The sequence below is a fragment of the Astyanax mexicanus genome, chromosome 9, assembly GCF_023375975.1.
Source record: "Astyanax mexicanus isolate ESR-SI-001 chromosome 9, AstMex3_surface, whole genome shotgun sequence".
Taxonomy (NCBI): domain Eukaryota; kingdom Metazoa; phylum Chordata; class Actinopteri; order Characiformes; family Acestrorhamphidae; genus Astyanax; species Astyanax mexicanus.
The window spans coordinates 8,438,284-8,451,195 of record NC_064416.1 but is presented as its reverse complement, the minus strand read 5'-3'; the positions used below and the strand labels follow the sequence as shown (position 1 = coordinate 8,451,195).

Sequence of the window (12,912 nt, the reverse complement as noted above, 5' to 3'; positions counted from 1 at the left end):
CCACTCAAATATCTAACTGCAGCCGTCCCACTGTCAACTGCATAATAAATTACTGTCTAATATTAACCCCCACCATTGTCTCTGCGGACAGACCTGCGTGTGTGTGTGTGTGTGTGTGTGTGTGTGTGTGTGTGTGTATGAGTGTGTGTGTGAACAGATTCCAGGCCTTTCCCAGCCTCGTCCTTCCATGGAGGGCAGAAGCATGTCTTTCAGCAGCGGTAGAGAGACACAGTGTGTCCAAAAAAGGTCCGGGGTGTGAGGAGGCATGTGTGTGGGGTGGAGAGAGGGATGCGGGTTTGAATAAGGTGGAGGTATAAATGAGCAGGGCAGGTGAAGGCCAAGTCCACTCTCTAAAGGGAGCAACAGCACTACCGCCTCTTCTCCTCCCTTTCTGGGTGAGTCCTGCTCATACAGCTTTATTTGCTTTATTTTTATTTATCTATTTATTTATTTATTTATTTATTTTGTTTTAAATGAGTTAGCTTATTTTTTTTGTATTATATATTTGTATATTTAGTTAATTTTTATTACTATTTATTCAAGAGCAGAGAAAGATCAGATGTTCAATCAAAGTCTCGACATCACAAAGTAAAGTGATGTAACTCAACCTTATTTGTTAGCCTATAGGTTACTCCAGAATTGTCTTTGTTCTTCCCACAATATGAGACTTATAATTCCATAATTAATAACACAGTGCAGTGACAAATTTAATTTACACCAAACATTTACATTAGTCACGTATTACTTATATAAACTAAGGCATGACATTGTAATCTGCTGCCATAACCGAGGGGTCTTAGAGAAATCCTGGCCCTCTCACACTCACTCACACACACTCTTGTTATGGTAGAAGTAATCCAGTGGGCTGCTCCAGGGCTTTAGTGCTAATCAGAAATAATCTCCCAGAATTCCTGCTATTAGTTGAGCGGTTATGAGCAGCATTAGCAGCACTATAGAGTTACTGAACCGAGAACAGAGTTCTAACCCTGAGATCAGAGTTACTGTAATAATTACTTCTCAGCGTCCTGTTACACTACTGACCTCAGCCTGCATCCAGTACACACATACAGAGAGAGAGAGAGACAGACAGAGAGAGAGACAATCATGCAGTGATAATAAATTGACATAGAGACAGAAATCCAGATAGATAAACAGACAGAAAGAGAGACAGACAGAGAGATAGACAGTCATGCAGTGATAATAAATTGACATAGAGACAGAAATCCAGATAGATAGACAGACAGACAGACAGATGGATAGACAATCAAGCAGACGGATAGACAATCAGACACAGGTAGCCAGGGAAAGAGACAGAGAAAATAGACATAGATACAGTCAGACAGATAGACAGACGGATAGACAATCAGACAGGATAGATAGACAGATAGATAGGTGAACAGCTGGATAGACAGACAGACAGCCAGATAGATGGGCAAACAGATGGATTGATAGATAGGGAAAACAGATATAGAAACAGACAGACAGATTATCAATCAGGTAGATATCCTACATAATGTGGTAGCTCACATTCAGGAAGTGGTGTTATCCACTGCACCACACCAACTATAGATGGATATAGAGACAAGTGCAGATACATAGACAGACAGAGAGATAGATGACAGACAGGTAGACAGACAGTTTCTGTAAAAGAACCAGTTTTGTGTGAAATAGACAACTTGTCTGGACATGTTTCTTACGTTGTGTGCGTGTGTGTGTGTGTTCTGTGTATGTGTGCAGGTCCGCCGCTGTGTGAGTGAGGATGTGTGACGAGGAAGAGACCACCGCTCTGGTGTGTGATAATGGTTCTGGGCTGGTAAAGGCCGGGTTTGCCGGAGATGATGCCCCCAGAGCTGTGTTTCCCTCCATCGTCGGCAGACCTCGCCACCAGGTCTGTTACCAACGGCAACAACACCACATCCTGTCAAAGATCAAACATCTGATCAATGCTGTATATTACTAAATGTGTATAAAGAGAGAAACAGACTGCATGGCTCTGTGTGAAAGGTGTATATCTGTGTGTGTTGTGACCCTGTGTACTGATGTGTGTGTGTGGATCAGGGTGTGATGGTGGGTATGGGACAGAAGGACAGCTATGTAGGAGACGAGGCCCAGAGCAAGAGAGGCATCCTGACCCTCAAATACCCCATCGAGCACGGCATCATCACCAATTGGGACGACATGGAGAAGGTACAGCCTGTGATGAATGCTGGGGAGTGAATCAGGGAACGGTGGGTTGGTGGAGTGGGACATTGGGGTGGATTGGTAGGACATTGAATTAGACTGGTAGAAGGTTAATTTGGTGGGTCAGTTGGTTTCTATGTGGGATATTCACAGTTATTGAGTTGTTTTCATGGGTTGGTGGATCAGTCACGGTTGGATGTTCCTCAGTGTTTGATGTTTCTGCTGTTACCTGTCTCAGATTTGGCATCACACCTTCTATAACGAGCTCCGTGTGGCACCTGAGGAGCATCCTGTTCTCCTCACTGAAGCTCCACTCAACCCCAAAGCCAACAGAGAGAAGATGACCCAGGTCAGTGTGTTTTAATATGTGTGTGTCTAAACATAATGCACCCAAACATTATAAATCTTAAATCAGATGATCTGAAACAGTATCTGAATTTACAGCTCGGGAACAAATTAAACATCAGAAACTTCAGTTTCTGAATATTTTTTTCTGATTTTGCTATTAATAGGTTTATGTTTGAGTAAAATGAACATTGCTGTTTTATTCTATAAACTACAAACAACATTTCTCCCAAATTCCAAATAAAAATATTATCATTTAGAGCATTTATTTGCAGAAAATTATTTACCTCAAATAAAGTTTTAAGAGTTCAGAAATCACAGTTTATAATCACAGTTTTCATGCGTCTTGGCATGTTCTTCTCCACCAGTCTTACACACTGCTTTTATGATAACTTTATGCCTTTACTCTTGGTGCAAAAATTCAAGCAGTTCAGCTTGGTTTGATGGCTTGTGATCATCCATCTTCCTCTTGATTATATTCCAGATGTTTTTAATCTGGTAAAATCAAAGAAACTCATCATTTTAAGGGCTCTCTTTTTTTTCCAGAGCTGTATTTAACATTAAAGGATTCCAGTCTTGGATTAGGTCTAATTCTGCTCTATTCAGCACAGTGAAAGGATGATAGAGATATGCAGTCTAGGACTAGGTTTAATCCCTGTCTGGAATCAACCCTAAATAATTTAATCTGAATCTGAATTAAACTAAAAGGCTCTGTACTGATTGGATTTTATTTTGATTTGTAGATCATGTTTGAGACCTTTAACGTTCCCGCCATGTACGTGGCCATCCAGGCTGTCCTATCCCTCTACGCTTCTGGCCGTACCACTGGTAAGATTTTTTTTTTGTGTAATATTTAATTGTAAAACTGTTGCATGTATGCTGCTTCTTAATAAATAACAATGTATTATTTATTTTTGTAGTAGTAGTAGTAGTAGTAGTAGTACAGTACTAGTCAAATGTTTGGACACATTCTCATAAATATTTGTTCTATATTTGTATAATTTACTGAATTGTAGAATAACATTAAAGACTTTAAATCTATAGAGGAATGCGTATGGAATTAGGTAGTAGACAAACAAAGTGTTTGGCCTTCACCTGACATAAAAACCCAACCCAGGTGGTTTAATTAAGACGAAAAAAACAAGTTCATATACATAAAGGTTTAAGAGTTCAGAAATCAGTATTTGGTGGAATAACCCTGGTTTTTAATCACAGTTTTCATGCATCTTGGCATGTTCTCCTCCACCAGTCTTAAACACTGCTTTTGGATAACTTTATGCCACTCCTGGTGCAAGAATTCTTACTCTTAAATATATTCCATTTTTAAGTGGTCTCTTATTTTTTTCTTAGAGCTGTATTTTGGCTAGTTTAGTGCTTGTTTGTTTACTTTATAATGACATATGCCTTCCTTTATAGTTTTGATGTATTCAATGTTAATGTGCAGTGTAGAAAATAATAAAGTTAAAGAAAAAACATTAAATGAGAAGGGGGTTGTCCAAACGTTTGACTGGTATTATTGGCATTATTTTTTGTGTGTATGTGTGTGTGTAGGTATTGTACTGGACGCTGGTGATGGTGTGACCCATAACGTTCCTGTATATGAGGGTTACGCTCTGCCTCATGCTATTATGAGGCTGGATCTTGCTGGTCGTGATCTGACTGACTATCTGATGAAGATCCTGACTGAGAGAGGCTACAGCTTCGTCACCACTGGTGAGAATAAAGACTCTTATCATCATAAAAACATTCATCATCTAAAAAACACACCAGTTCCACCCACAAAGAATCAGCCAACAGGAAAGTTGAGCTAGCTAGACTCCAGTGAAGTGAATTTAAAACATATGAAAACGATAAACTTGTGTATCATCTAGAAGCTGGAGTTTCCACCATTAAATACCAATTCAACAGTTGTTGAAAATAAAAGTGGTAGAAGCAGAAGCATTTCTGAGTGGAGAAAGGATGAAATATAATGTTTAATGGTACCAATATGCTGGAACTACCATCCCTGCTAAGCCTAATATATATTCATTTTAAAAACTGGGGTGTCTGGTTACTTTTTGCGGAAGTTCTTCTGGCCACGTCACGCGTCTTCACGTATTTACGTCACACGTACAGCCTCTAAAAGAGGATCCAGCTCAGTTTTACTGAAAGCCAGCGGCTGGTGGAGCAATGGAGACCTCAGAAGGGGAAACTCAGAGCTCAGTACCTCATTCACTCATAGTAAAACCAAAGAAACGAACATCACTGAATATAACCTGGAATCAGATTCATCCTCTCTGAAAGGAGACCGCATCACACCCACCCAGTTTAAAATCCCTAAACTTGCGGACACCAGTTTTAAAGCCCTTCAGTTTAGCCCCTGAAGGCTTGGCCAATATCTACCTAGATACCTCAGAGACATCAGACCTATCCGACTTGATTGTACAGTTTTCAATTGGCCTTTTTTTGGTTTACATTTTAACAGAAGAATATGAGATTTGTACTTGTATTATATCTGTAGATTAAATAAGAAAGCAATTTTTATTTAAGATTTTAAAGTTTAAATCATAAAAAAGTATGACCACATTTATATGAGCACACATGCATAGACATTACCACAGTGAAACATTACTGTAGAGTGGTGTAAATGTGTGTGACCGAGGCCTTTCTCTATAGAACAAAGGGCGTATCTGTGTCATGTGATTATATTCACGGCTGTGGTGATTATTTATGCTCAGTCCAGAAATAGTCTCGGTCCACACCACATGTCCGAGTGTGTGAGAGGAGTGTTTTCAGGTGACTGAGGCATTTTAATCCCCCCACACACAGTAGCCAAGGGTGGGAGTGGTGTGTGTGTGTGTGTGTGTGTGTGTGTGTGTGTGTGTGTGTGTGTGTGTGTGTGTGTGTGTGTGTGTGTGCGTGTGTCCTCATTGGCTGTACTGCCCGGTAACTATAGCACAACCTAGTGGAATTATATGATCACTGCATAATTGTTACTAGAGACGTCAGCTTGGCAAAAAAAAATCCCACACATTTTCAGTCAAGACAAACTCTTGATCAAAGGCAATCTGGCATTAAACAAAATTGCAAACCCCACCCCATGACACCAGGCCTTCTGGATGTGTGATGTACGATTTGATTGGATTTGCATATACATTCTAATATTACTACCCACTGAGTTTCATTCCTACTGGTTAATTCCTTTTGGGTGCCACTATTGTATTGAAGATGAGTATACTGTATTATATCATATTATTTCCTGTACTATACAAAACCAGTTAAAAGTTTGGACACACCTTAAATTCAGTAGATTGTAGATTAATACTGAACTCACCCAAACTCGGGAATAAATTTGCACATTTTGGCTGCATTTTCTCAGACAGCTTTATGAGGTAGAGTCACCTGGAATTCAGGCTTTCAGTTAACAGCTGTGCTGAACTCATCAAGAGTTAATTAGTTGAATTTGAGAGCATCAGTTGTAAAGTTGTGAAGAGGTAGAGTTGGTATACAGTGAATAGCCCTATTTTATTAATCTTCTAATTCATATAATGAGAAGAACTACTCAACTAAGTAAAGAAAGAAATGACTAAGAAATGAAAGTCAGTCAATCTTAACAATTTTGAAATCATTGAAAACTTTAAAAATATGCTCAAGTGCAAAGAGCATCAAAAATGTTATGATGAAACTGGCTCTCATCAGGACCACCAGTTACCAGTTACCAGCTACCAGCCTCAGAAACGGCAAATTAACAGAACCCCTAGATAAGAGCACCTAAATGCTTCACAGAATATATATATATATATATATATATTTTTTTTATACTTTTTTAAAGTTACTACATGATTCCTTAGATTTTGCACAATAGTATAATAGTTACTTAATGGATCATTTACAATGTAGAAAAAAAAAAAACATTGAATAAGAATGTGTGTCAAAACTTTTGACTGGCTCTGTATATCGTCGCTGTCCAATGAAAAATGTGTCTGCAAAACAGCAACTTTACAGAAGAGAGAGAAAACTTTTAATGGAAGTCAATGTAAAAAGACTTTATTTCAGGTAATTTTGGAGAAATTCTATTGATCCATTCATCAGGAAATTTTGACACAGTTTATTGGAGAGTTTGTGTTTTTAAAGTACTGTATGTAATAAAATAAAATGTAGATAAGCTGTGCAGAATGTCTGAACTGATTATAGTGTGTTCTCTGTGAATATGATAAACTGCGCACTGCTGTATCTCTGTGTGTTCTAGCTGAGCGTGAGATCGTCAGGGACATTAAGGAGAAGCTGTGCTACGTGGCTCTGGACTTTGAGAATGAAATGGCCACCGCTGCTTCATCCTCCTCTCTGGAGAAGTCCTACGAGCTGCCCGACGGTCAGGTCATCACCATCGGCAACGAGCGTTTCCGCTGCCCGGAGACTCTCTTCCAGCCCTCGTTCATTGGTCAGTTATACTCTGGAACCTGACGGCTCTTAAACTCACCTGTCAGTCATACAGTGAAGGTGTGAATAAGGATTCAGTGTTTAATCTGTTTCTCAGAGATTATCACACCTGGGATCAGACCAGCTCTGAACTGAACTGGGTCATATAGGAGTCAGGCATTATGTAGTTTATAATTTGTGTCAAATATGATTTGAAAAACTCTAAAAACCACTCTTTTAAGCATTTAGGCCTAAATTGTTGGTCATTCTTGGACAAAATCATCAAAGATGTAGTTTTGGTTTAAGAATCAAAAGGAGGCAAAATTAAGTGAATAATTCTGTTCAGTGTTTGTTGCAAGTATAACAGTGGCAATGAGTGTAGTGTAGTGGGACCACTAAAATGGGCACTGCAACTATAATCGGGAGATTGCTTGAGGTTGTTCGAATCCTGCTCATGCAGCTTGCCACTAGCTGCCAAAGCATTTTTTAGCAAATCTAACAAAAAAATTTTGATTAAATGATTATGCAGCATCCAAACCACATGAAAACCCTTGTACAGAGAGACGTTGAACAGTAAAACTGTGTGTAGTACTGACTTGAAGAGACATTAATACTGTGGATAGAAGTTATAAAAAACTGTATAATACTACTGCTCCTACTCCAGTTACTACAGTTTTTTTCTTGAAACTTGGAAATTCTGATTTCCAAGCTAAAATGGAATGCAGTATTGTGAGAATAGCTCTGTTCATTTAAATGGGTATCTATACTTCTACCTACACAGTAATGAATGTGAATTCTTTTCACACCTTTGGATTCAGTATAAAACACTGTATAGATCCACTGCAGATCCACCTGACCATTCCTCCCTGCTCTTCTCCTCAGGTATGGAGTCTGCTGGCATCCATGAGACCACCTACAACGGCATCATGAAGTGCGACATCGACATCCGCAAGGACCTTTACGCCAACAACGTCCTCTCTGGCGGCACCACCATGTACCCGGGTATTGGTGACAGGATGCAGAAAGAGATCACAGCTCTGGCCCCCAGCACCATGAAGATCAAGGTGATTGACAGCTTACACACTTCTGCTGAGGACAATTTAAAACTCTCTCACTCTCTCTTCATTTCTCTCTCTCTCTCTCTCTCTGACTCTCTGACTCTCTACCTCTGACTATCTCTTGGTGTCTCACTTCCTTTTCATTTCTCTCTCTCTCTCTCTCTCTCTCTCTCTCTGACTCTCTGACTCTCCACCTCTGACTCTCTCTTGCTGTCTCACTTCTTTTTCATTTCTCTCTCTCTCTCTCTCTCTCTGACTCTCACTCTGACTCTCTACCTCTGACTCTCTACCTCTGACTCTCTCTTGCTGTCTCACTTCTTTTTCATTTCTCTCTCTCTCTCTCTCTCTCTGACTCTCACTCTGACTCTCTACCTCTGACTCTCTCTTGCTCTCTCACTTCGTTTTCATTTATCTCTCTCTCACTCTGACTCTAGCACTCAGACTTTATCTTGCTCTTTCCCTCCCTTTTTATTTATCTCTCTCTCATACTTACTTACTCCCACTCTGACTCTTTCTCACTCTCTCACTTCCATTTCATTTCTCTCTTTATCTGACTCTCTCGCTCTCTTAATCCCTTTTCACGTCTCTCTCTTTCAGTCTCTCTCTGACTCTCTCGCTCTCTCACTCCCTTTTTATTTCTCTCTCTCTCTCTCTCTCTCTCTCTTGCTTTCTCTTTTCTTGCACTTTAACTCTCTCTCCCTCCCTCCCTCCCTCTCTCTCTCCCTCTCTCTCTCCCTCTCTCTCTCCCTCTCTCTCTCTCTCTCTCTCTCTCTCAATTCAGTTCAATTCAATTCAATTCAATTCAATTCAATTCAATTCAATTCAATTCAATTCAATTTAAATCAAAACAATGTTGCCAAAGCACACAAATGGCAAAAACTGAACTTTAATAAAACATCAATGAAAATATTAAAAGAAACATCAATAAAAAGAAACAATGACAATAATAACAACAATACAATAATAACAATGTTTAAAATAACAACAATAATAGTAACAATAGTAACAATAATAATAATAATAATAATAATAATAATAATAATAATAATAATAATAATAATAATAATAATTAGTAGTCAAGTATAATAATGAACTGTGGTTTAATGGGGAGTTACTCACTGTCCTTCAGGCGGTGGCATGTTGCCACATATTTGACACATATTCACATATTTAAAGGTGCTGTTCTACCTGCACCAGGGAATATTTTTACTAATTCAGATTCACTCAGGGTTTTTAGGTTTGGGTGTTTATTTATACGTTTTTGGGTGAAATTATTTCGTATCAGGTTGTATTTTTGTCTGGAGCTCACCGCTCTCACAGTGACCACACACTCGCTCCTCTCTGTGCAGCAGATCTGCCAGTCTCTATAGCCAGGCTGTTAGACTGTGTGACCAGTCTGTACTGGGTCAGGATCTGTCTCTGATGGGGATCTCTGATGGCTCTCTCACTCCTTTACATTTCTCTCTCTCTCTCTGTGTGTAGATGATCGCTCCTCCTGAGCGTAAGTACTCAGTGTGGATCGGCGGATCTATCCTGGCCTCCCTCTCCACGTTCCAGCAGATGTGGATCAGCAAGGATGAGTATGAAGAAGCTGGACCTTCCATCGTCCACAGAAAGTGCTTCTAAACACACACACACACACACACACACACACACACCCTTCACCTTACTGGATGTTTGTGTGGTTCTGAATTATGTGGGTTCTCAGATTCTGTATCTGTGAGATGCTGGTGATTCAGGTTGTGGTAATGATGAAGAGTTCACTGTTACCCCCCCCCCCCCCTTTCTTTTTCTCTTTCTCTTTCTCTCTCTCTTTCTCTCTCTTCACTGACTCTTATTTGGATTTTGATTGAAAATGCAGTAAACTTTGATACACATCCACAGCTATTCTCTCATCTTTGTGTTTTCTTATTATTTATTTAATATTTCTGCTGTTCCTTCTCCCAACACTCCTGATTTAAATAATCAGCTCATAGTTACAGTGCATGCTTTAAAGCAGGGGTTCACTTAAAGGTGCAGAGTGCCTTCAGGGCCAGGCATGATGAAAACTGAATGAAAGGTTTTGCTGATAATGTCTTGTGGAGTTCTTGTATCAGTGGATCACAGGGGAGGCCTACACAATCTTAGGCCAGTATTTTTTTTAATGCAATGGAGTCAAAAGTCCCTTTTATGTCGGAAATACAATTTGATCATATCTAATGACTCTAGCAAGTAGGATGTGTCTGGAACATGGTCACAATTTTAAACGACATTTTCCCTTTTGCTTTCTTTCCCTTTCATTTCTGAAACAGAAGTCCTGAGACTTTTGACTCTCCCTACTGTGGCTGTCTGGTGGCTGTAGTTCATGTTTATGACCATTAGGTGGCAGAGTTGTTTTACTATACAAAACACTGACTTTCCAGGCGGTAATAGGCTCTGAGTGGGTGTTCACATGTGTTTTTACCCATTATTACAGCACCCTTAATATTAAATGAGTCCTAGCTAGTCTCTGTGTGCAGTGTACAACCGGGACATGACCCATCACTGAAAACCCCAGTGGGGCCCATCACTGATATTCATATGTGGGGCCAACTTGGAGCTTATGGTAAAAATGTTCTGGTTCCCAGTAGAGCTACCCATACAGACCCCACTTGGCAGGTTATATGGGTTATTTGTTAAATTCTCATGTTAAAGCAGATTAAATTGCCCAAATATTCCAATTCCAATTGTTTGATCAGTTTCAATCGAAAAAATATCCAATGGCAAAAATTCCAAGACAAAATAGTTTTTTTGATTTTACCAAATTGAAAACCTCTGGAATATAATCAAGAGGAAGATGGATGATCACAAGCCATCAAACCAAACTGAACTGCTTAAATATTTGCACCAGGAGTGGCGTAAAGATATCCAAAAGCAGTGTGAAAAACTGGTGGAGGAGAACATGCCAAACTGTGATTAAATATAGATTTTTGGACTCTTAAAATATGAATATGAACTTGTTTTCTTTAGTACTTTTGGCAGTGACTGGTTGTGATGTTTTATTAAGCTTTTGAGTTCAAATAACTTAAATTCTAATTGAGACTGGTTAAGGTGGTTGATCCTGAAATAATCCAAATAATCTAACCCGTACACAATGCTTAGTAAGACAAATATTCTTATCAGAGACAAAAATAAGATTTGTAGCCTTGAAATGAGACAATTTCACTTGCTAGGATTTAGTTTTTTGCAGTGTATCACCGTTCATCCCTGAAGGAAAAGCAGTGTGAGAGACCCAAAAATGGTTCTTCTATGAACCGTTCATCTCAAAAAGATCCCTTTGTAGCACTTTTCTCGCTAGTAGCTCTCGCCCCTGGCAAACACCACCCCACACAGCACTGCTGCAGAGGCAAGGACGAAAACTACGGGGGGCTAAATTTACCCTCTACTCCACTGAGGACTGAGGACAAATCACAGCCTTCAACATGGAGCTTTTTTTTTAACTTAAAAGACATTTTTAGAACACTCACATCTGTTTAATACTTGCTTTTGGTACCATTACGCTTTATTCTACAGGCTGTATCAGAAGCAAGGAAAGGAAAATAGTTTAGCAGACAATAATAGACAATTTTAGACATGAGGAAATACGGCTGAACAGGTTTCAACCAACAGCCACAGCTTGGCAAATGGTTTAAATTGTATATAGGTGTGTGTATACTGTGCGTATGCATATACAGTATCTCGCTAAACTGAATACACTCCCCATATTTGTGTAAATATTTAAAAATATATACTTTTATGGAAAAACACTGAATATATGAGACTTTGATACAATGTAAAGTTATCAGTGTACAGCTTATAACAGTTTAGATTGTTTTTCCCTTAAAAATAACCTCCACATACAGCCATTATTGTCTAAACAGCTGGCAACAAAAGTGAGTACACCCCTAAGTGTAAATGTGACAATGTGCCAAATTGTGCCAAATATTACAATATTTTCTGTAACCACCATTATTTTTCAGCACTGTCTGAACATGGAGTTCACTACTAGTACATCTTAAAAAAATAATATTATTGAAAAGTTACTTTATTTCAACAATTCTGTTCAAAATGTGAAACTCATATATTATATAGTATGTATTAAACACAAAGTGATCTATTTTAAGCTTTCATTTCTTTTATTATTATGATTATGGCTCACGGCCAATAAAAAAAACAAAATCAGTGTCTCAGAAAATTAGAATACTATATTATATAAGACCAATTGGTACTTTTGGCAGTGTGGGCAGTGTGCCAAGTCCTGCTGGAAAATGAAATCCGCACCTCCATAAAAGTCGGAAAAACACTGCCTTGACTTGATATAACACAGTGGACCAACACCAGCGAAGACATGTCTCTCCAAACCATCACTGATCATCAGTAAATTTTACATTTCATTTGTAAATCAAGGAAGCAGAGTCTGGAGGAAGAGTGGAGAGACACACAGTCCAAACTGCTTGAGATCTAGTGTGAAGTTTCCATCAGTGATGGTTTGGAGAGACATGTCATCTGCTGGTGTTGATCCACTGTGTTATATTGTCAAGTCTAAAGTCAGTGCAGTTTTGTTTTCCCATAAAATCTTACAGCACTTCATGTTTCCCTCTGCTACTGACAACTTTTATAGAGATGCGGATTTCATTTTCCAGCAGGACTTGGCACACTGCCCACACTGCCAAAAGTGCCAACTGGGCTTCTATAATATTCTAAATGATTTTTGGATTTTCATTGGCTGTAATCCATAATCCATCAACAATAAAAGAAATAAATGCTTAAAATAGATCACTCTGTGTGTAATACATCGCATTTTTAACTGAATTACTGTACTAGACATATTTGTCCAGTTTATTATCTTTATCTTTAGCTTCTTTAGTGCAGAAGTTGTCGTCTTGGAGGTGTGTTTGGGGTCATTATCATGGAAAGCTGCCATTCGGCCCAG

At 39.0% G+C, this 12,912-nt stretch overlaps 1 protein-coding gene across 1 annotated transcript; it reads left to right on the top strand.

Annotated features, from left to right (window-relative positions):
- Positions 1-288: 288 nt before the first annotated feature.
- On the top strand, positions 289-9,865 carry LOC103039206 (actin, alpha cardiac muscle 1). The gene is made up of 9 exons (XM_022679436.2): positions 289-395; positions 1,738-1,888; positions 2,059-2,187; positions 2,420-2,530; positions 3,270-3,354; positions 4,078-4,239; positions 6,755-6,946; positions 7,807-7,988; positions 9,465-9,865. The coding sequence occupies exons 2-9, from the start codon at positions 1,760-1,762 to the stop codon at positions 9,606-9,608; spliced, it is 1,134 nt and encodes a 377-aa protein (XP_022535157.1). The 5' UTR covers positions 289-395; positions 1,738-1,759; the 3' UTR covers positions 9,609-9,865.
- Positions 9,866-12,912: the final 3,047 nt, after the last annotated feature.

Excerpts from the sequence above, each read along its gene's own strand:
- LOC103039206 (XM_022679436.2), top strand. The coding sequence starts at position 1,760 with ATGTGTGACGAGGAAGAGACCACCGCTCTGGTGTGTGATAATGGTTCT. Across the intron at positions 2,188-2,419 it reads ATTGGGACGACATGGAGAAG|ATTTGGCATCACACCTTCTA; the intron begins GTACAGCCTGTG and ends TACCTGTCTCAG. Across the intron at positions 6,947-7,806 it reads CTTCCAGCCCTCGTTCATTG|GTATGGAGTCTGCTGGCATC; the intron begins GTCAGTTATACT and ends TCTTCTCCTCAG.